The sequence below is a fragment of the Pristiophorus japonicus genome, chromosome 13 (genome assembly GCF_044704955.1).
Source record: "Pristiophorus japonicus isolate sPriJap1 chromosome 13, sPriJap1.hap1, whole genome shotgun sequence".
Lineage (NCBI taxonomy): Eukaryota > Metazoa > Chordata > Chondrichthyes > Pristiophoridae > Pristiophorus > Pristiophorus japonicus.
Genome location: NC_091989.1, coordinates 122,467,536 through 122,491,994, shown reverse-complemented (window position 1 = coordinate 122,491,994; position 24,459 = coordinate 122,467,536). Strand labels below are relative to the sequence as shown.

General features: G+C 46.0%; 1 protein-coding gene across 1 annotated transcript; it reads right to left on the bottom strand.

Moving 5' to 3' along the window:
* Positions 1-13,794: 13,794 nt before the first annotated feature.
* LOC139278185 (leukotriene B4 receptor 1-like) lies at positions 13,795-14,817 on the bottom strand. The gene has a single exon (XM_070896838.1). It carries the CDS (start codon positions 14,815-14,817, stop codon positions 13,795-13,797), a length of 1,023 nt encoding a protein of 340 aa, XP_070752939.1.
* Between the last annotated feature and the right edge of the window lie 9,642 nt (positions 14,818-24,459).

Here is a 24,459-nt window from a genome sequence, read left to right as displayed (position 1 = left end):
AAATTCTATCTCTGGAGCTAGGAAGACGCACTTCGCCTTTTTCAGTCCTACCCGGTCCAGTCTGCGTAGCACCTCCTCCAGATTGTGGAGGTGTTCTTCAGTATCGTAACCCGTGATGAGGATGTCCTCCTGAAAAACCACCGTCCCTGGAATCGACTTGAGGAGGCTTTCCATATTTCGTTGGAAGATCGCGGCGGCCGAGCGAATCCCGAACGGACATCTGTTGTACTCAAACAACCCCTTGTGTGTCGTGATGGTGGTCAGCTTCTTCGACTCACTCGCCAGCTCCTGGGTCATGTAAGCTGAGCTCAGGTCCAATTTTGAAAAAAGTTTGCCACCGGATAGTGTCGCAAAGAGGTCCTCCGCTCTCGGTAGCGGGTACTGGTCTTGGAGTGACACCCGATTGATGGTGGCCTTGTAATCACCACATATCCTGACCGACCCATCCGCCTTGAGCACCGGCACAATCGGGCTCGCCCAGTCACTGAATTCGACTGGCGAGATGATGCCTTCCCTCAGCAGGCGGTCCAATTCGCCTTCTATCTTTTCCCGCATCACGTACGACACCGCTCTGGCCTTGTGGTGTATTGGCCTGGCGTCTGGGTTTATGTGAATCACTACCTTGGCCCCCATGAAAGTGCCAATGCCGGGTTGAAATAATGAGTCAAATTTGTCCAGGATCAGTGAGCATGATACTCGCTCCACAGAGGAAATTGCATTGACATCGCCCCATTTCCAGTTCATGACAGCAAGCCAACTCCTCCCCAGTAGTGCGGGACCGTCCCACGGGACAACCCAGAGTGGCAACCTGTTCTCCAAATCTTTGTGGGTCACGACTACCGTGGCGCTGCCTAGCACCGGAATGATCTCCTTTGTGTATGTCTGTAGCTGTGCGTCAATCGCCGATAATTTTGGCCTCCTGGCCTTGGACGCCCACAACGTTTCGAACTGTTTGATACCCATCAGGGACTGGCTGGCCCCCGTATCTAGCTCCATTGATACTGGGATGCCATTGAGGAGCACTTTCATCATTATCGGTGGCGTCATGGTGTATGAATTGTATACGTGCTCCACATGAACTCGCTGAACTTCAGCTTCCAGCGATTTCCCCCAGCGTTCATTTCTGTAATTTCTGCAGGTATTTTGCTCATCTCTGCAAACTCCGGCTGAATGTGTGCCTCCACGCCTCCAACATGAGCTGCTGTTGGAAACAAAAGGTCCCTTGCCAGTCGATCGTCCCTGACTGCCCCTGTGATTGTCCTTGAGTGCACCATTAACAGGTTTTGATGGCCCCATTACTGGCCGCATTGTCCCTTGCAATGGCGTGAATCGCCGTTCAGCTTGCCATTGTATCTGTCGAACTCCCCCTCTGGGTTCGACTACACGTTGGGGCATGCCCGATTGCTCTTGTCTGCCTGGAGAACTGTGTGCTGCTTTAACAATGTTGAATCTCTGTCCCAACCATTCCTTAACACAGTACCTCTCGTCTGTTCTGCTAGTGGCCATGCTCGCTTGGTTTAAATCCCAGTTTCTCGTCGCCATTAATACGTCCTTACTATACAGCATAAATGCACACGAGGCCCAAGCTTGAGAGAAGGTCAGTCTGTGACCTGTCCTTTATTCCTTAGCACTCGAGTGATGGAAGTGGGTGGAGCTTCCCCTTTTATCTCTGAAGGTCCAGGTTAGGAATGTCTCCCACAAGTTCACCACCTAGTGGTCATTGTTCTCACAGTGTACAACTTAGGTCAGATTATACATGGGTTACAATGCTGGTTGAATACATGACAGTTACAGCTGTCAATGACATTTCAGCGCCATTTCCTGGCACTAGCATGTGGCGCAAACCACACAAATCTTTCCCCCTAAATTTAAAATCTACTGTTAATTAACAACAGTAGAAAAGCCTGGAAGTTATGCGAAATCTATAAAAACATTAGTTCGGTCCTAGCTGGCGTATTGTGTCCAATTTTGGGTGCCACACTTCAGAAAGGACGTGAAGGCTTTGGAGAGGGTACAGAAGCGATTTACTAGAATGGTTCGAGGGATGAAGGATTAAAGTTACGTGAATAGACTGGAGAAGCTGGGGCTGTTCTCCTTAGAGCAGAGGCACTTAAGAGGATATTTGATAGAGGTGTTTAACATCATGAGGAGTTGAGATAGAATAAATAAAGAGAAACTGTTTCCAATGGCTGAAGGGTCGATAACCCGAGAGAACAGATTTAAGGTGAATTGCTAAAGAATCAGAAGCGACACGAGGAGAAACTTCTTTTATGTGGTTAGGATTTGGAATGCACTGCCTGATAGGGTGTTGGATACAGATTCAATAGTGACCTTTAAAAGGGAACTGGATAAATACTTGAAGGAGAAAAATTTGCAGGGATATGGGGAAAGACCAGGGTGTAGTGGGACTAACTGGACTGCTCTATGAAAGAGCTGGTGCAGACTTAATTGGCCAAATGGCGTCCTTCTGTGTAGTACTATTCTATGATTCTATAATAACTTCCTGGGTAGCCTAGTGGGTAAATGCACTAAGTAGTGTGATACCAAATCATGCAGGCCAATAGCCACATCTCTTTTCTTCCAGAATGACAACAGTCTCAAACAACTTAATGCCATTTGATGCAAGTTGTGTCTTTTTCTGTTGCATTATTTGACAAACTCAAAAAATGTTTGATAAAGACTTTCGAACAAAGGCAATAGGAAAAGATGTCCTGCGTGTGTGATGAGCAATGAAATCATAAACCTGTTTACAAAAATGCATGCGTGCTCAACACCTAGAGTACTGCATACAGTTTTGGTCTCCGTATTTAAGGAAGGATATACTTTCATTGGAGGCTATTCAGAGAAGGTTCACGGAGATTCCGGAGATGAGGGGGTTGACTTATGAGGATAGGTTCAGTAGGTTGAGCCTATATGCATTAGAGTTTAGAAGAATGAGAGGTGATCTTATTGAAACATATAAGATGATGAGGGGGCTCGACAAGGTGGATGCAGAGAGGATATTTTCACTCATAGGGGAAACTAAAACGAGGGGACATCGTCTCAGAATAAGGAGCCACCATTTAAAACTGAGATGAGGAGGAATTTCTTCTCTCAGAGGGTTGTAAATCTATGGAATTCTCTGCCCCAGAGAGCTGTGGAGGTCGGGTTATTGAATATATTTAAGGCAGAGATAGATAGATCTTTGAGCGATAAGGAAGTAAAGGGTTATGGAGAGTGGGCAGGGAAGTGGAGCTGAGTCCATGATCAGATTAAATGACGGAGCAGGCTCGAGGGGCCAAATGGCTGACTCCTGTTCCTATTTCTCATGTTCTTATGTTCAAAGAAAACTTCTCAATATCTCAAACGAATTAATTCTGCTAAATGATTGTGTTTCCACATCATGACACAAACCACTATCAATGAAAGATCATCGAACTGAGACTTAAGAAACTGTCTACATCATCCACTTCCTTAAAATTTAGAAGATAAGATTTGATCATTTTTTCTGCACATACTCAAACTGACCTCCCACTCCTTGGAGGGAGTGTTTATCTGAAAAAGTGAGTGTGTTTGGGAGTGGGCGTGTGGCTACAAGGGATAAAACTGACAGCGGGTTGGGGCGCCGATTTGAAGCCGCCGACTGCAGTGCTTTCAGCAGTGTGCGAGAAACTCCCATGGGAAAGCCGGGTTGGCAATTGAAATATGTTAAAAGACAATTAGGAGCTGTTTTAACTGCACATTTGAGCTTTAATTCTTAGCGAGCAGGTTTCCTGGGCTTCCTGAAACATGCCGGTGAAAGCCAGACGAGGTGACAGCGTGAATTGATGGGGGCTGACCAAATGACAGGCAAACTATCCTACAAGTACTCAGACCTCACACCTGCTTCCTTGCCTAAGTGGAAGGCTTTGGGAGCGTGTGCTTTCACCACTATGCAGCTGAATTCCACTACTTTGGAAATAGACAGTTTCTTAAACGAAAAGGGGTTATGGGGAGCAGGCAGGGAAGTGGACCTGAGTCCATGATCGTATTGAATGGCGGAGCAGGCTCGAGGGGCCGAATAGCCTACTCCTGCTCCTATTTCTCATGTCCTTGTGTTCTTATCATTTCTGCGATCTTGGGTTTTTGTGACTCTAATCTAGACTTTCCATCTGTCATGCATCAGTTCAGCATGGTGGCTGCTTAGGCAGCTTTACCTTGGACCTCAGATCAGGACCAAGTTGAGCAGCAGCACTGGCAGCAGGAGAAGCACCAGCCTTCTCCTCACCGACCTGCCGCTGCACAGGAGAGAAGGGATGAGCACACGGGTGTAGCTCGCAGGAGGCGATACCCCAACTCAGGGTATATAGGCAGAGGATCAGCTTACTGGACATGTCGAAACACCAGTGCCTCAGGAGGCTCATGGTATCGCATCAGATGGCCGCAGCCTCCTGGAAGAAGTGGTCCTGGTGGGCACGCTTTGCCGGTGGCTGTCAAATTCACCACCGTCCCCCATTTCTTCGTCTCTGGCTCTTTCCAGGCGTCTGCAGGAGATATCTGCAGAATCTTGTAACCTTCTGCCCACTCAGGCGACCAATGCCATGTTTTCCAGGGCTGGCAATGACTTATAATTTGCAACCGATGAGGCCAGTCAGTCAGCAGGTCTGGGCCTAGAAGGCCCAGCTGTAGACTGCACCATCTTGGCATGGGCTGGTTGGCTGACAGGCAACAGCAAGGCACTAGCAGAATGGCAGTGGTGGAAGTATGAATGCTGTCATCCTAAGAGAGGACAGTAGCTTCAGGGTCCACAGAGCCACTGCCACTCCCCCATGGGACGCCTCAGCAGTCCTGGTAATCTGTTGTAGGACCGATTGCTGGACTGCTATGACATCCTGAAAGGCCCTTTCCACACTGGTAAACGTAGCCATGATGGCAGCAATCTGAGCTGCATGACAGAAATCTGAGATTCGACTGCAGCATTCAGACATTGGGTCACTTCTGCTTGTGCTGCAATGGAAGCTGAGACATTGTCCATCAGACTGCGCATCATAGTTGGGTCCACAAGTGCTCTAATGGAGTTGCCTATCATTTCCATCCTGAGAATTATAGGCTGCAAGCTCTGCTCAAGGCCCTGTGCAAGGTTGGAGTCGGACTCCGCCATGCTCCTTGACAGTGGCCACAGGCTCTCCGGCAGGCCTGCCATTGCACCAAGCATTTCTGTGTGCATGCCCATCACCCTTCTTCTGAAGGCGCCCCATCGAAGTCTTCATCTGAGTCCTCTGCAGCAGAACTCATGTGTGATCTCACCCTCCAGGGAGCTGGCACCTGAGCTATCCTTTCCCCCTGGCCTGGCTGCAGCCCACTCACCTCTGGTGACTCACTATGTGCAGATCCCACCTCTACGTTACCGTCTAAAGTACGCGCTATGGCAGTTTCTGAGCTGGTGCCTGCAAGTGTCAGATCGAGTGACAGTGTGCTCTACTCCTGTTCTTCCTGTACTATCTGATAAGTTAGAAGTTCTTGGGTATCTGAAAGGAGAAAAGCACAAGGGTTGGATTGTGGTGAGGGGAGGGTGAGGGGAAGCAAGATATCCATGCTTACACCATCAACAGCTTGTAAATGAGAAGAGATTGTGGGATGAGGGGGAAGAGGGGTGTGAGAAGGAGAATTAGGTATGACCATACAGTCATCATCAGTGGTTTCAGACTCACCAATTACCACGGTCTCAGTGATGGCCCCTCCAATGATTTTTAGAGCAGTCCCCTCCAGCTGGGTGAAGGCATGCACCCTTGCCTGTCCCTTGCTGGTTAGCTGCTGCTGTCTCCTATGAGCTACCTTGCCTTGCAAGAGAAAGGAAAGTGTGTCAGAGAGCGTCGTGCAATATTTTGGGAAATGTGCCTGTCATGGTTGAATCGCTGGCATTGTGTGCAAGGTGTGAGATGTGGGTTGGAGGCTTGCAGCAGTGGTACGTTTGTGAGAGTGAGGTGAAACTATGATTGTGAGGTATGAGTCGTGACTGATAGAGATTGTTGGTAGATGAATGATGGGGTGTGTTGTATTGAGAAGTGTGTGAGGCCAGTGGTGCAGTTGGTGGGATATGGCATGGCATTTTCGTGTGAGGTCATTAAACTTCCTTCTGCACTGGATCCAGTTCCTGGTGGCAAGACTGATGGCAGTGACCGCTTCAGCTATCTACTGCCATCTTACATCTTATGTCCATGCAGCAGAGCAGGTCGTCTTGGCTAATCCTTGCCACTGGACCAAGACCCAGCTCTGTCAAGCCCGTTAAAAAAATCCACGCACAGGCATCTTCCACCCTTCAGGACCTGGAATTTTAGGTCCTTCATTGGAACACCTGTGAACTTATCCTTTTTCGAGGTGGAAGCGAATCATCCTCATTTCAAGGAACTACCTATGAGTGAGTGATGAGTGACATTCAATCTGGAGAGCCTCTTAGCCCCCTGCAGGTAGAGGAACTGTCTCCTCCTTTTAACCCCCTGCACTTAGGACATCAATGCTGGGACTGAGAACCTAGGTGCCATTCTTCTGCCCTGTTGATCCATAGCTACCTTACAGTTGCCTTGACAACAATGACAATGAAGTGCTTATTACAGAAAGCACCTCCCCTTTAAGAAGTGCAGACTGCCCTATAAAGGTTTAGCATATCTTCTTTGCTTTTGTACTCTACACGTATATTTATAAAGCTCAGGATCCCGTATGCTTTTCGAACTGCAGCCTAGCTTTAAATACAGGTCACTTCCCAAAAACTTCGGTCCCCTGATGAGCACTCAGCCAGTCAGCAGCTTGCTCAGCACTGGGCTCATGTTAATTAGCAGGCAGCACAAATATTGTGTGGTGCTTGCATTACTTTCACCGTTTGCGATTTCCATGCTCGTTTTTGGCCTTAGCGAATTTTTAGATCTTTTAGTGTTGTGGTAGAATTGAAGGTAACTAGTACTGTGCTTAAACTCGGTAAGAGTATTTAATTTCACAGTTCCTACATTTTATATTCTCTTCCTCTGTTGAAACATCTTTTAATCTGTATATTGGAACATGTGTGTGCCACAATGACTCAGAATACTTTACAGAAAAACATTGTATATTTTATTTTGTCAGTCAAAGAGCTGACAAAAAATATAGTAGTCTTAATCAAGAAAAGATATAAGTGCAGTGATGCATTTTGGATGGAAGAATGAGGAGAGGCAATTTAAACTTAATGGTACAATTTTAAAGGGGTGCAGGAACAGAGAGACCTGAGGCTATACTATATTATTTTGATTCCAAGGTTTAAATTTATATTAACAATTTAGACCTTGGAATCAAAAACACAATTTCTAAATTTGCGGATGACTCCAAATTGGAGGGCAATAGCCAATACTGAGGAGGACTGCAACAAATTACAGGAGGACATTAATAAACTTGCAGAATGGGCATATAATTGGCAAATAAAGTTCAAAACAGATAAATGTGAGGTATTACATTTTGGTAGGAAGAATAGGGAGGTAATTTATTACTTGTAGGGTGCGAGTCTAGGTGGGGTAGAGGAACAAAGAGATCTCGGTGTACAAATACACAAGTCACTAAAAGTTGTGACACAGATTAGCAAGGCCATAACAAAAACAAACCAAGCACTAGGGTTTATTTCTAGAATTTAAAAATAAGGAAGTTATGCTAAACCTGTATCGAACCTTGGTTAGACCACACAGCGTACAGTTCTGGTCGCCATATTATGAAAAGGATATAGAGGCACTGGAGAGGGTGCAGAAATAATTTGCAAGAATAATACCAGAAATGCGAGGATATACATATCAGGAAAGGATGAACAGGCTGGGTCCCTTTGCTCTTGATAAAAGAAGGCTGAGGGATGACCTAATAAAGGTTTTTAAAATGATGGAAGGTTTTGATAGAGTGGATGCAGAGAGAATGTTTCCACTTTGGGGAAGAGCATAACTGGAGACCATCAATAATAGATAGTCACCAAGCAATCCAATAGGGAATTCAGAAGAAACTTCTTCACCCAAAGAGTCATGAGAATGTGGAACTTGTTACCACATGGAGTGGTTGAAGCAAATAGTATAGATGCGTTTAAGGGGAGGCTAGACAAGCATTTGAGGGAGAAGGGAATAGTGGGTTATGCTGATAGAGTTGGTTGAGGAAAGACAGCAGGAGGCTCGAGTGGAGTATAAAGACCAGCATGGACTGGTTGGGCCAAATAACCTGTTTCTGTGCCGTATATCCTATGTAATCCTATGTATACGTACACAAATCTTTGAAGGTGTCAGGACAAGTTTATAAATAGAGGTAAAGAGTACAAAAGCAAAGAAGTTATGTTAAATCTTTACAAAACACTGGTTCGGCCTCAGCTGGAGTATTGTGTCCAATTCTGGGCACCACACAATTGGAAGGAAGTGAAGGCCTTGGAGAGGGTGCGGAGGAGATTTACTAGAATGGTACCAGGGATGCGGGATTTCAGTTATGCGAAGAGATTAGAGAAGCTGGGGTTGTACTCTTTAGAACAGAGAAGGTTATGGGGAGAGTTAATAGAGGTGTTCAAAATTATAAAGGGTTTTGTTAGCATAGAGAGGGAGAAATTTTTTCCACTGGCAGGAGGGTTGATAATCAGAGGACACAGATTTAAGATAATTGGTAAAAGAAACAAGGGTCGATGAGGAGAAATGAGGAGGTTTATACACAGCGAGTTGCTGTGATCTGAAATACACTGTCTGAAAGGGAGGTGGAAGCAGATTCAATAGTAACTTTCAAAAGGGAATTGGATAAATACTTGAAGAGAAAACATTTTCAGGGATTTGGGAAAAGTGCAGGGGAGTAGGATTAATTGGATAGCTCTGTCAAAGATTCAGCACAGGCACGATGGGCCGAATGGTCTTCTTCCGTGCCACAAGATTTTATGATTATATAATCACCTTCAGGAGAGAAAAGAGGAGATGACTTAAATGAAAGAGTTCTATCAGCTGTGCATTAATTCGATCTGTTTTATATGCTTTAGAAGAACTCAACTTATTCTGAAGAGGTGAACATTGTTTTAAAAGGATACGGTCTGCTATCCACGAGTAAATTGTGAAATGGATAGGAGTAGCATTTGACACTTCCCTCACCTCAAAAGACATGACAGACTATGTGGGGCACAAATCAATGCACTATTAATGCAGGGTGCAGTTCAGCATACTACAGTACAAGTATTATGTTATTTAACTGCATCCATACACGTAAAATTACTGGCAATTAAAAAGAAATTGCTGCAGCTGCAGTCACAACTGTCTAATGGCTGCTAAACTTTCTTTGACTTTTGTACTACAAAGAATGCTTGTGTTTTATAGCAGTTTACTATTGGCTAAAAATATTGGCCTAGAAATTGGATCAGGCCTGAAAATAGGTACGAGCATTGCGCAGCACTATATGTCCACAACCGTTCAAAATGGTGCAGGCAGCTCGCAAGATTCGTGCTGCCTGCTCATTATAATAATTGCAGCATTGATCTCAGCACTAAACGCGCTGCAGATTGGCTTAGCGCTAAACAGGGGGGCCAATATTGGGTGCAGTCTACTGGCCATTAAAGTTTGGCCTAGGCTCTTTGTTGCAGCAGCACCTCATTGTCACTGTGAACAGACCCATGGCCCAACAGTCAAGGGAAGGAGCAAGGAGATTTTTGGATGCGGCACTGGACGCCTTGGTTTTAAGGGGTACAAAGATGGTGTGATGTCCTCTACCTGCAGGGGGGCACGAGGCCTTCAAGGCTAAGCACCAGAAGGCTGTGGGAGGAGATCACTTAAACCGTCACTGCGACGGTATCCAGTGCCGCAAAAAGTTTAATGAGATCACATGAGTGGGCACGGTGAGTGAAAGCATCATCAAATGCCATGTCCCATCATCTACACCACAAGCCTCAAACACCACTCAATGCATCACATGCCCATCGCTCACCTACCAACAAAATCTACCAATCACCAATCACACCTCACAATCATAGCTCCAAACAGCTGCACAAACTTACACAGAGCCAGCAGCACTGAAAAAGTAAGTCAGCTGCAAGCTGTTGATGATTCCTTTAAATAGTGCTGCTTGGCAGTCCTTCCAGCTGCTGAACACGTAGAAACATAGACAATAGGTGCAGGAGTAGGCCATTCAGCCCTTCGAGCCTGCACCACCATTCAATAAGATTATGGCTGATCATTCACCTCAGTACCCCTTTCCTGCTTTCTCTCCATACCCCTTAATTCCTTTAGCCATAAGGGCCATATCTAACTCCCTCTTGAATATATCTAATGAACTGGCATCAACAACACTCTGCGCTAGGGAATTCCACAGGTTAACAACTCTCTGAGTGAAGAAGTTTCTCCTCATCTCAGTCCTAAATGGCTTACTCCTTATCCTTAGACTGTGTTCTCTGGTTCTGGACTTCCCCAACATCGGGAATATTCTTCCTGCATCTAACCTGTCCAGTCCCGTCAGAATTTTATATGTTTCCATGAGATCCCCTCTCATCCTTCAAAACTCCAGTGAATACAGGCCCAGTCGATCCAGTCACTCCTCATATGTCAGTCCTGCCATCCTGGGAATCAGTCTGGTGAACCTTCGCTGCATTCCCTCAATAGCAAGAACTTCCTTCCTCAGATTAGGAGACCGAAACTGAACACAATATTCCAGGTGAGGCCTCACCAAGGCCCTATACAACTGCAGTAAGACCTCCCTGCTCCTATACTCAAATCCCCTAGCTATGAAGGCCTTCTTCACCGCCTGCTGTACCCGCATGCCAACTTTCAATGACTGATGTACCATGATACCCAGGTCTTGTTGCACCTCCCCTTTTCCTAATCTGCCGCCATTCAGATAATATTCTGCCTTCGTGTTTTTGCCACCGAAGTGGATCACCTCACATTTATCCACATTATACTGCATCTGCCATGGATTTGCCCACTCAACTAACCTGTCCAAGTCACCCTGCAGCCTCTTAGCATCCTCCTCACAGCTCACACCGCTACCCAGCTTTGTGTCATCTGCAAACTTGGAGATATTACACTCAATTCCTTCATCTAAATCATTAATGTATCTTGTAAAGAGCTGGGGTCCCAGCACTGAGCCCTGCGGCACCCCACTAGTCACTGCCTGCCATTCTGAAAAAGACCCATTTATCCCGACTCTCTGCTTCCTGTCTGCCAACCAATTCTCTATCCATGTCAGTACATTACCCCCAATACCATGTACTTTAATTTTGAACACCAATCTCTTGTGTGGGACCTTATCAAAAGCCTTTTGAAAGTCCAAATACACCACATCCACTGGTTCTCCCTTGTCCACTCTACTAGTATCATCCTCAAAAAATTCCAGAAAATTTGTCAAGCATGATTTCCCTTTCATAAATCCATGCTGACTTGGACTGATCCTGTCATTGCTTTCCAAATGCGTTGCTATTTCATCTTTAATAATTGATTTCAACATTTTCCCCACTACTGATGTCAGGCTAACCAGTCTATAATTACCCATTTTTTCTCTCCCTCCTTTTTTAAAAAGTGGTGTTACATTAGCTACCCTCCAGTCCATAGGAACTGATCCAGAGTCGATAGACTGTTGAAAAATGATCACCAATGCATCCACTATTTCTAGGGCCACTTCCTTAAGAACTCTGGGATGCAGACTATCAGCCTTCAATCCCATCAATTTCCCTAACACAATTTCCCGCTTAATAAGGATTTCCTTCAGTTCCTCCTTCTCATTAGACCCTCGGTCCCCTAGTATTTCCGGAAGATTATTTGTGTCTTCCTTCGTGAAGACAGAACCAAAGTATTTGCTCAACTGCTCTGCCATTTCTTTGTTCCCCATTATAAATTCACCTGAATCTGATTGAAAGGGACCTACGTTTGTCTTCATTAATCTTTTTCTCTTCACATATCTATAGAAGCTTTTGCAGTCAGTTTTTGCAGCAAGCTTCCTCTCTTACTCTATTTTCCCCCTCCTAATTAAACCCTTTGTCCTCCTCTGCTGAATTCTAAATTTCTCCCAGTCCTCAGGTTTGCTGCTTTTTCTGGCCAATTTATATGCCTCTTCCTTGGATTTAACACTATCCTTAATTTCCCTTGTTAGCCACGGTTGAGCCACCTTGCCCGTTTTATTTTTACTCCAGACAGAGATGTACAATTGTTGAAGTTCATCCATGTAATTTTTAAATGTTTGCCATTGCCTATCCACCATCAACCCTTTAAGTATCATTCGCCAGTCTATTCTAGCCAATTCACGTCTCATACCATCGAAGTTACCTTTCCTTAAATTTAGGACCCGAGTCTCTGAATTAACTGTGTCACTCTCCATCTTAATAAAGAATTCTACCATATTATGGTCACTCTTCCCCAAGGGGCCTCGCACAACAAGATTGTGAATTAGTCCTTTCTTATTACACATCGCCCAGTCAAGGATGGCCAGCCCTCTAATTGGTTCCTTGACATATTGGTCTAGAAAACCATCCCAGGAAATCCTCCTCCACCGTATTGCTACCAGTTTGGTTAGGCCAATCTATATGTAGATTAAAGTCGCCCATGATAACTGCTGTACCTTTATTGCACGCATCCCTAATTTCTTGGTCCGCTGGTCATGATTAGGAGAGGGTGTTAAATGGAGCGCAACAGCTAAAATGGCAGATCGTGTGTCAAATTAGTGTTACACGCTCATTGATGCCACGATCTGCCTCAGCTAACTATCTGCAGCGAGCGCAGACAACGGCAGCACTAATGGCCTGCCCAAAATGGCAGCCGCTGTGGGACCCACCGGAAGCGTATGGAAGTGAGGCGGCCGCCATTTTTTCTTCCAAACCGGCCTTAACAGCTAGTGCTAAATGCTCCACTTTCATAGCCGTTCACTTGCCATAGATGTCATAGCATTACTTCATAGTATTAAACTCCAAAAAATATAGTAATTATGTTTTAATAACATTTATGTCCTTCTTACACTGATATGCAGCTTCTATGTGTTATCTTACTATCTATCATAGGTTAATCCCAACTCCCTAAAGACTTGAGAGTGTCTTCACTCATTTCTAGGTGATCGAGTATTCAAACAGGCTCATTTAGACAGACTGTGAAAATTCACAGACCCCCAAGTCAAGGCTGCTACATGCAGTTCGGCATGTTGCATTAACTCATCAATCAACTTGACTTTTTCGGACCTTGGGTAGCGAGCCAATAAAACGTTAAAAGATTTTAATTGAGCCAATAAGGTCAAAGAAGGCGAGTTCTTTTCTGTAAATTGATCCAGGCATAAATACAGCCATTTTGACCATATGGTTTCAGTAAGACAAAGAAACTGGCAATCAGCCAGCAGTTTGTTGCTCTCTGCCGAGATTAAAAAAGTTAAAACTACCATCGGAGTTCGTATTTCATTGGAAATTAAAAGATCTAACACTAGGTAAGTTCGATAGTAAGCTCAGAATAATAAACAAAAAAAATCAGACTCCACAGAGTCTCTCATCCTTCCAACATCACAACATCAGACTGGTTCAGTATTTAACTAACAAGTACATTTATTGAACAATACATGAAGAAGCAAATGTATATCAGTAATAAATATTTAAAATATGGTGACCAAAAGCTTGGTCAAAGAGGTATATTTTAAGCAGCATCTTAAAGGGGGAAAGAGAGATAGAGAGGCGGAGAGGTTTAGGCAGGGAGTTCCAGATCTTGGGGCCTGGGCAACAGAAGGCACTAAGTTACACAAAAACAAGACTTTTCAAGAGCAGGAAGTCCTACATATATGCGTAGGATATGAAAACTTTCCTCGAATGTGCAGCGATATAAAATGATTGTTTCTGTAATAATTTATGGTTAATTTTCATGACTGTATCGAGGCCCTCAAAGCCCGGTGATCCATACCATCCGTCCCTTTGTCCTGTTTCTCCTTAAAACTGCTATTCATTTGTTCAAAGACTTTCGCGAAATTTGAAGTTTTAAATCCAGTCTTAAAGCTTCGAGTGGCGAATGCATAAAGGATGGGGTTGATGCAGCTGCTGATGAAAGCCAGAGCCCCGGCAGCGTCCTTCATTGTTTGGTAAACCTTGGCCAATTGCTTTGAGAGTTCTGAATTTGAATTCTTTGTCAACAGTGAAGCAATTTTAACGATGTTCCCTATGTGATAAGGAAACCAGCAAACTACAAACGCGATCACAATGCTCATAATCAGGTTTCCCGATTTGTTTTTCTTTCGAAAGACCATTTGTTTTAACCTTGTAGAAACACAGCTGTAAGAAACAGACAGGGTGATAAAGGGAATGAGAAACCCCACCATGGTTTCCAATAGAAGCAGTCCTATCTCGTGCTGGACGGAGGAATAAACGCGTTTAGAAGGACGCCCGTATACATCTGATTTGATTTCAAGTGCCACATTAGGTACAGCGAGAAGTAACGCTGAAATCCAAATGCCAATGACGACTTTACTGACTGCTGTTTTCTTCCACCATTTCTGAATAATGAACGGGTACAGCACGCCCACCAGGCGCTCAACACTCATCACCGTGATGAAGAACACACTGGCGTACATGGATGTGAAAATGAGGTAAACCGTGAGTCTCCAGAAAGGGATTCCAAACACCCATCCATCAGCGAGAAAGTAAATCCAAAAAGGCAAAGTGACGAGGACCACAAAGTCTGCCGCAGCCAGGGTTAAGATGAGCACAATGGTGGGAGATCGCTGCTTAATGTTACAAAGAATCGTCCCGATCACGATCCCGTTCCCAGGTACTCCAATAAGACACGCCAGACCAAGAACTATACAAGCAACTGCATTTTCCACTGGTATCGAAGTGTAAAGGGTCCCATTCTGATCCCCAGTTGTATTGGACAGCATCATTTGGATCATTTAGCCTTGTTACTTTCTACAATTCCGGCAGAAAATTGTTTTCTCAAGAAACAAAGTAAGAGCAATGTACTTAATACAACACCTCCCAGTTGATCTCCTGTGATCTCTCCACTGCGAAAACAAATCTTTAATAGAAGTACTGCTCAGTAGTCTTTTGTATTGCTCAGCCTGTAAAGGAAATGCCATTGGCTAAGAGATCAATAATTCGTCAGAGATAGGAACTTAGATAGGAAAGAAAGAACTTGCATTTATTTATACATGACATCCCAAAGCACTTCACAGCCAATGGAGTACTTTTTAAATGTAGTCACTATTGTAATGTAGGGAACACAGCAGCCAATTTGCACACAGCAAGGTCCCACAAACAATAACAACAACAATTCGCACTTATATTACGACCTTAATATAGTAAAACATCCTGAGACACGACAAAATTTGATATCAAACCACTTAAGGAGGTATTAGAACAGATGATCAAAAGCTTAGTCAAAGAGGTAGGTTTTAAGGAGCATCGTAAAGGAGGACAGAGAGCTAGAGGCAGAGAGGTTTAGGGAGAGAATTCAGGAGCTTAGGGCCCAGGCAGCCGAAGGCACAGTCGTCAATGATGGAGCGATTAAAATCTGGGATGTGCAAGGGGCCTGAATTGGAGGAGCGCAGCGATCTCAGAGGGTTGTGGGGCTGGAGGAGATTACAGAGATAGAGAGCGGCAAGTCCACAGAGAGATTTGAAAACAAGGATGAGAATTTTAAAATTGAGGGAGCCAATGAAGGTTAGCGAACACAGGGCTGATGGGTGAACGGGACGGTGCAAGTAAGGATACGGGCAGCAGAGTTTTGGATGAGCTCAAGTTTATGGAGGGTGGAAGATGGGAGGCCAACCAGGAGAGCTTTGGAATAGCCAAGTCTAGAGGTAACAAAGGCATGGATGAGGGTTTCAATAGCAGATGGGCTGAGGCAGCGGCGGAGACGGGCCATGTTATGGAGGTGAAAGTAGGCGGTCTTAGCTATGGAGCAGACGTGGTCAGAAGCTCACCTCGGAGTTAAATTCAACACCAAGGTTCAGCCTCAGACAGTGGCCAGGGAGAGGGATGGAGTCGGTGGCTAGGGAACGGAGTTTGTGGCAGGGACTGAAGATAGTGGCTTTGGTCTTCCCAATATTTAGTTGGAGGAAATTTCTACTCATTTAGTATTGGATGTTGGACAAGCAGTGTGACAATTTAGAGACAGTGGAGGGGTCAAGAGAGGTGGTTATGGTGAAATAAGCAAACAGATTATCAGTTTTTGGTGTTGGTGATGGATAAACTTTGACCAGGACACCGGGAGAACTCCTGTGCCCTTCTTCAAAACAGTGTCATGGGATCTTTTCCGCCCACCTGAGAAAGCAGACCAGTCTCAGTTTAAAGTCTCATCTGAAAAATGGCATCTCTGGTAGTGCAGCACCTCCTCAGTGTCAGCCTAGATTGTGCTTAAGGCCATGATTTCGCCGGTGCTCTGTGGGCGGGACTGGGGGCGGGTCGGCTGGGAAATTGACAAAGATTGACAGCGGGTCAGGACTCCACTGTCAGCCTGCCGCCAAATGCCTTCTCAAAGGTCGGGTCTGTCAGCGCTGAGCAGACCTGACACACAGCGGCATGGGAGGCAACTGAGCCAATTATTGGCTTGTTTAGAAACCTCAACAGTAATATTTTACTCACCCATAGATTTCACGCCGCTCCTGGACCCCGTCTGTTGTTTATGGTCCTTGCCACAAACTCTGTTCCCTAGCCACTGATTCCATCCCTCTCTCCAACTTCTGTCTGAGGCTGAACCACACTTCGCAACCTTGGTGTCATGTTTGACCCTGAAATGAGCCTCCGACCACATATCCACAGCATAACTAAGACTGCCTATTTCCACCGTAACATCGCCCATCTCCACCCTTGCCTCGGCTCATCTTCTGCTGAAACCCTCATCCATGCCTTTGTTACCTCTAGACTTGGCTATTCCAACGCACTCCTGGCTGGCCTCCCACATTCTACCCTATGTAAACAAGAGGTGATCCAAAACTCGGCTGCCGGGTCCTAACTCACACCAGTCCTATTCACCCATCACCCCTGTGCTCGCTGACCTACATTAGCTCCCAGTTAAGGAAAGCCTCAATTTCAAAATTCCTATCCTTATTTTCAAATCCCTCCATGGCCTTGCACCTCCCTATCCCTGTAATCTCCTCCAGCCCCACAATCCCCCGGGATATCTGAGCTCCTCTAATTCTGCACTCTTGAGCATCCCTGACTATAATCGCTCAACCATTGGTGGCTGTGCCTTCTGTTGCCTAGGCCCCAAGCTCTGGAACTCCCTGCTAAACCTCTCCAGCTCTCAACCTCTCTTTCCTCCTTCAAGATGCTCCTTAAAACCTACCTCTTTGACCAAGCTTTTGGTCATCTGTCATAATTTCTCCTTATGTAACTTGGTGTCACTTTTTTTAAATCTCATAATACCCCTGTGAAGCGTCTTGGGGTGTTTCATTATGTTAAAGGCGGACAAGTTGTTGTTGTTGTTGTTCATCTGAGGCAGAGGTTGAGTGGCCATTGAAGCAGATGATTGGTGACAGCATTAAAACTTGTATAAAACCTCACAATTTACACCTGCACACTTTCCAAACCCAGAGACTTTTTGGTTTCTCCCCTTGGAAGACAGATTGTGCTTTATGCAGGCTGCAAGTCTTTGCATCAAACTCTCCAGCCAGGCTCACCTCATTGCAGCAAGCTCTCTCACCTTTGCCAGAGTGCTTCTGTCATCTCACCTTCAACTGGTATCTACTCCATCAGAATGGGAACCATTTACACTCTGTCACATTGGACCTCAGATGCTGACCACAATGGACCCCAACACCAGCAGCACCAACAACAACACCAACCTTCTATGCAATCACCAGATGCTGCACAGCACACAGGGCATCAGCACCCAACCACATTGCTGCCCGGGAGGCCAGTGATGGCCTCACCATGGCTAGATTTATTTCAATTGAAGCTGCACACCCTGGCTACCGCATGATGCGCCAGGCTGACACCACCCTTCACCAATACCAAGTCATTCCTTTCACACTCATCAGCATTGCGGGGGGTATCGTTATGTCTCACCACTCATTGCAACTCACTAAGCCACTTCCAAAGATGCACAAAATCTGTCCAAGAAGGCAAAGTGTTGAAAATAAAGATTTCAGTGTTTGACAGCACATTAACAGAAACTTTATATAAACATTGGCAAAAACACCCAAGTGCCTACCCTTATGTGTTATTAGTAAGAACATAAGAACATAAGAAATAGGAACAGGAGTAGGCCATACGGCCCCTCGAGCCTGCTCTGCCATTTAATACTGTCAAGTATGCAACCTTCATACAACTGTAACCTTCATGTAACTAACTTTCATGCAACCACACTGTACATTGTATATATGTCCTGGAAATGCACACTTTTGGGGAGGAGCTGGCTAGCCGAGATGAACTGGAAATGGGGGGATGCGCACGCCATTTCATCTGTGGAGTGAAGCTCATGCTCAAAGGTCCTACAGAAATTCGAGGCACTGTTTCAACCAGGTGTCGGGACTTTCAAGGACACCAAAGTAGTGATACACATCACCCCGGACGCAGACCAGTGCACCACAAAGTCAGAGTGGTGCCATATGTGATGCGTGAGAAAATTGAAAGTGAATTGGACAGGCTGCTCAGAGAGGGCATAATCTCGCCAATTGAATTCAGTGACTGGGCAAGTCCCATCGTTCCTGTTCTCAAAGTGGATGGCTCGGTCAGGATTTGTGGCGACTACAAGGCCACCATCAACCGAGTGACACTGCAGGACCTCTTTGCCATGCTGGCAGGTGGCAAGCTGTTCACGAAGCTGGACCTCACTTCGACCTACATGACTCAGGAACTGGCTGAAGAATCCAAACTTCTGACCACCATCACGACACACAAGGGGCTATTTATCTACAACAGGTGTCTGTTTGGCATTCGTTCGGCGGCTGCTATCTTTCAGAGGAACATGGAAAGCTTGCTTAAATCCATTCCTGGAACGATCGTATTCCAAGACGACATCCTAATAACGGGTCGAGACACCGAGGAACACCTCCAAAACCTGGGGGAGGTGCTACGCCGACTGGACTGGGTAGGCTTGCGGTTGAAAAAGCCTAAGTGTGTGTTTTTGGCCCCAGAGGTCGAGTTTTTGGGCAGGAGAGTTGCCGCAGACGGGATTCGGCCCACCGAAGCTAAAACGGAGGTGATCCGCCGGGTGCCCAGACCCGCAACACATTGGAGTTGCGATCATTCCTGGGACTTTTGAACTATTTTGGGAACTTTCTGCCGAACTTAAGCACATTGTTGGAGCCATTACACGTGCTCTTGCATAAAGGTTTTGAATGGTTTTGGGGGGACGGTCAAGAACGGGCTTTCAATAGAGCGCAGAACCTCCTTTGTTCTTACAAGCTGTTGACCTTGTACGACCCCTGTAAAAAACTGGTTTTAACGTGTGACGCATCATCCTATGGGGTTGGGTGCGTGTTGCAGCAGAGTAATGATGATGGCCGACTCCAACCGGTGGCTTATGCCTCCAGGTCGTACTCCCAGGCAGAGCGTGGATATGGCATGGTCGAAAAGGAAGCACTCACTTGTGTTTACGGTGTGAAAAAGATGCACCAGTACCTTTTCAGTGGGCGGTTCGAGCTAGTAACAGACCACAAGCCGTTAACATCTCTGTTGTCTGACAGCAAGGCTGTCAATGCCAATGCGTCAGCTCGCATACAGCGATGGGCACGCTGGCTGCGTATGACTACACCATACGACACCGGCCAGGCACCGAGAATTGCGCTGACGCGCTCAGCAGGCTCCCACTGGGCACCACTGAGGGGGCGTCGGAGCAAAGCGCTGAGATGGTCATGGCCATTGAGGCTTTTGACACCGCAGGCTCCCCCATCACAGCCCGCCAGATCAAAATCTGGACCAACAGAGACCCCCTTCTGTCCATGATAAAGAAATGTGTTCTGACTGGGGATTGGGCGCCCGCACACGGGGCGTGCCCCGAGGAGGTCAGGACGTTTCACAGACGGATGGACGAGCTCTCCATCCAAGCCAACTGCCTGCTATGGGGCAGCCGGGTAGTCATGCCCCAGAAAGGAAGGGAAGCATTCATCAGGGAACTCCACAGCGAGCACCCTGGCATTGTCCAAATGAAGGCCATTGCCCGGTCACATGTATGGTGGCCGGGAATTGATTCAGACCTGGAACACTGGGTTTGCAGGTGCACGACATGTGCCCAGCTGGGCAATGCCCCCAGGGAGGCCCCCCTCAGTCCGTGGCCCTGGCCCACCAGGCCATGGTCACGCGTTCACGTAGACTATGTGGGCTCGTTCATAGGAAAAATATTCCTGATCGTTGTCGATGCATACTCGAAATGGATCGAGTGCATCATATTAAACTCGTGCATGACATCCATCACCGTGGAGAGTCTGCGCACAGTTTCCGCGACCCACGGCTTGCCGGACATTCTGGTCAGCGACAATGGCCCGTGCTTCACCAGCCATGAATTCCAGGAGTTTATGTCGGGTAATGGCATCAAACACATCCGGACAGCACCGTTCAAGTCGGCTTCCAATGGCCAGGCGGAACGTGCGGTCCAAGTCATAAAACAGGGCATGCTCCGTATCCAAGGACCCTCCCTTCAGCACCGCCTATCACGCCTCCTGCTGGCCTACAGGTCCTGCCGCATTCGCTCAAGGAAGTCCCGCCAGCGGAACTACTCATGAAATGCACGCATAAAATGTGGCTGTCCCTCATTCATCCAGCCCTGGCAGACATTGTTGAGGGTAAGCGCCAGTCCCAAACCGAGTCCCATGATTGAAACGCAAGGTGGAGGTGTATAGAAATTGATGACCCGGTATTTGTTCTTAACCATGCTTTGGGACCCAAGTGGCTTGAGGGCACCGTAATTGGCAAAGAGGGGAATAGGATCATAGTGGTCAGACTCAACAATGGGCAGATATGCCGAAAACTCTTGGACCAAGTAAAGAAAAGGTTCAGCATAGACACTGAGGAACCTGAGGAAGAGCATGAGATGTTACCTACACCACTGCCAGTGGAAGGGCAACAAGGACATTCACCAACATGCACAGTCCCTGTAGCCAACCCAGACAGGCCGGAATCACCTCAGGTGACAGAGATGCATGCCAAGGCTCAGCCACCAGAGCCCCAACTGCGGCACTCCACGAGAGAGCGTCGACCACTTGAAAGACTTAACCTTTGACACAAAAAGACGTGAGGGGGGAGGTGATGTCATGTATACAACCTTCATACAACTGTAACCATCATGTAACTGTAACCTTCATGCAACCACACTGTACACTGTATATATGTCCTGGAAATGCACACCTTGACCACAGGGGGTGAACTTGTGGGAGACACTCCTCACCTGGGCACTCAGGTATTTAAAGGGAGGTCCCACGCAGGGTCATCACTTCTTGGTCCTGGGAATAAAGGAAGGTCACGCAGTGACCGTGTCTGCAATACATGCCTCGTGTGATTCAGTAGCAAGGTGCAGGGACACCACAAATATGATCATGGCTGATCTGATCATGGATTCAGCTCCACTTCCCTGCCTGCTCCCCATAACCCCTTATCCCCTTATCAATTAAGAAACCATCTATTTCTGTCTTAAATTTATTCAATGTCCCAGCTTCCACAGCTCTCTGAGGCAGCGAATTCCACAGATTCATAACCTTCTGAGAAGAAATTTCTCCTCATCTCTATTGTAAATTGGTGGCCCCTTATTCTAAGATTATGCCCCCGAGTTCTAGTCTCCCCCATCTGTGGAAACATCTTCTCTGCATCCACCCTGTCAAGCCTCCTCATAATCTTATACGTCTCGATAAGATCACCTCTCATTCTTCTGAATTCCAATGAGTAGAGGCCCAACCTACTCAAACATTCCTCATAAGTCAACCCCCTCATCCCCGGAATCAACCTAATGAACCTTCTCTGAACTGACTCCAAAGCAAGTATATCTTTTCGTATATATGGAAACCAAACCTGCACGCAGTATTCCAGGTGTGGCCTCACCAATACCTTATATAGCTGTAGTAAGACTTCCCTACTTTTATACTCCATCCTCGTTGCAATAAAGGCCAAGATACCATTGGCCTTCCTGATCACTTCCTGTACCTGCATACTATTCTTTTGTGTTTCATGCACAAGTACCCCCAGGTCCTGTACTGTGGCACTTTGCAATCTTTCTCCATTTAAATAATAACTTGCTCTTTGATTTTTTCTGCCAAAGTGCATGCCCTCACACTTTCCAACATTATACTCCATCTGCCAAATTTTTGCCCACTCACTTTGCTTGTCTATGTCCTTTTGCAGATTTTTTGTGTCCTCCTCACACATTGCTTTTCCTCCCATCTTTGTATCATCAGCAAACTTGGTTACGTTACACTCAGTCCCCTCTTCCAAGTTGTTAATATAGATTGTAAATTGTTAGGATCCCAGCACTGATCCCTGCAGCACCCCACTAGTTACTGGTTGCCAGAGAATGAACCATTTATCCCGACTCTCTGTTCTCTATTAGTTAGCCAATCCTCTATCCATGCTAATACATTACCCCCAACCCCGTGAACTTTTATCTTGTGCAGTAACCTTTTATGAGGCACCTTTTCAAATGCCTTCTGGAAGTTTAAATACACCACCTCCACTGGTTCCCCTTTATCCACCCTGTTTGCTACATCCTCAAAGAACTCCAGCAAATTTGTCAAGCGTGACTTACCCTTCATAAATCCATGCTGACTGCCTGACCGAATTTTGCTTTTTCAAATGTCCTGCTACTGCTTCTTTAATAATGGACTCCAACATTATAGTTGGTATGGTTGGACTAGGATGAGGGTGAGTGTGAGGGGTGGCTAGTGAGATGGGGATGTGATAATGTAGATAGAGAGAGAGAGATGGGTGTAGGTGCAAGGTAAGTTGATGTGGGTAAGGATGTGCAGGAGTAGGGTAGGGAAGGCAGGTGCTGGGGATGTGATGAGAAGTACAGCAGGATAAGGTTGAGTGTGGCTTTGCAGTAACATTTTGTGATCTACTGAGATAATTGAAAGGTTTGTGCCCCTGCAGCCTGGTCCTCCTGACAACATGTCTGCTTGAACCCTCCTATGCAATGTGCAACCAGGCTGCATTTGTCTCCTGGGGAGGTCTTTTCCGCCCATTGGAAGAGAAGAGAACCTCCCTGCGTGCTTTAACTCCCTGCATAAGCATATGGAGGGTGTAATATATGCACCTGTGAGTATGCACACAGGTTTGTAGAGCTGTTGCATTGTGAGTGGCTTAGCCAGTCACATGATGTTCACAAGCTCAATAAAATCCCAGTCAGTTGGGTCTAGGTCGTCCACAATGAGACATGTAGTTGTGAGCCTAGTGGATTAACTGGTAATGTGTAGTGTGATTGTTAAACCTTTATTAATAAACCATTTAGTTCTTAATAGCAATGTGTTGCTATGAATTCTTAAGCAAAGAACCCATGAAGCAAATACATTACAGAGGGAGTCATGTGAGAACCTGGCTGCAGCTGTGCACCTTTGTGTAGTGCATGTCAGTGTTTGCAGCACCTCAATGCAGTAAAACACTGACAGCAAAACAGTGAACATCAATGTGGACATGGTTCCTTTAAGGAAGCTGGCTGATGATGCATCATCAGATAACGTTATCAGACCCACATTCTTCAATTGACCGGGAAACTCGCTGGGTGGGCTTAACAAGTCCAAACAGGGGAAAGTCGTGTGGGAGGCCGGGATGGAGATAGCAGCGGGATCAGGACCCGCCACTGACGTCACCCGCCTCGATCCCGCCGTAGTAGGCGAAATGGTGACCTAAGGCTCTGGAGTGCAATTTGAACTGACAAGCTCTGATGCTGAGGCACGAGTGCAACCACTGAGCCAAGGCTGACATCCACAGGCATGTGTTCAAGAAACTAGTCCCATTTGCTAATATTATGGGCTTGACTTTTCTTACAAATCAAAAGTAGAAGAAAGTTTCTGTTTAAACGCATAATTAACTAATTACTAATGAAATCATAGGAGTATGCTTTTTTGAAATGTGGAATTTCTATGTGTGAATTTTTTCTCAGCAACAAACAACCAACCAAAAGCATTGACAATCGTGAGTGGTTAACACTTCTAAGACAGCTAATTAATCAGTTAGCCTCTAGAAATGTCAAAGCTTGTTAAAAGTGGATGAACAAGTAAAAATATTGATTTAACCTTGAGGCTCTTCAAGTACTGACAACTGCTGTAATGCAGCAAATGTACATATTTTTGTTGGTGTAGAACAGCCTCCAACTACACAAAGGAGGTGATGAGTGTAGCAATAGTTTAGTGGCAAGAGTGGTTGTGAGACCGGAAGAAGGTTGCATGGCTTAAAGAAGAGGTCACATATAAGGCATATGTCAAAGAGCAGCACGAAACATGCATGATCAAGAGAAAAAGAGTAGTTGTTAAAAATACGGACAAAAAGTGCTGCACTAGCCCAGGGAAAGATTAGCAAGGAAATAGCAAGCTTTTGCAAATTATGGAGCCGATAATGCAATACAGGTCACTCCGAGCTCCTGCGTTCTCCCCCTGCCGAGCTGCAGG

Excerpts from the sequence above, each read along its gene's own strand:
- LOC139278185 (XM_070896838.1), bottom strand. The coding sequence starts at position 14,817 with ATGATCCAAATGATGCTGTCCAATACAACTGGGGATCAGAATGGGACC.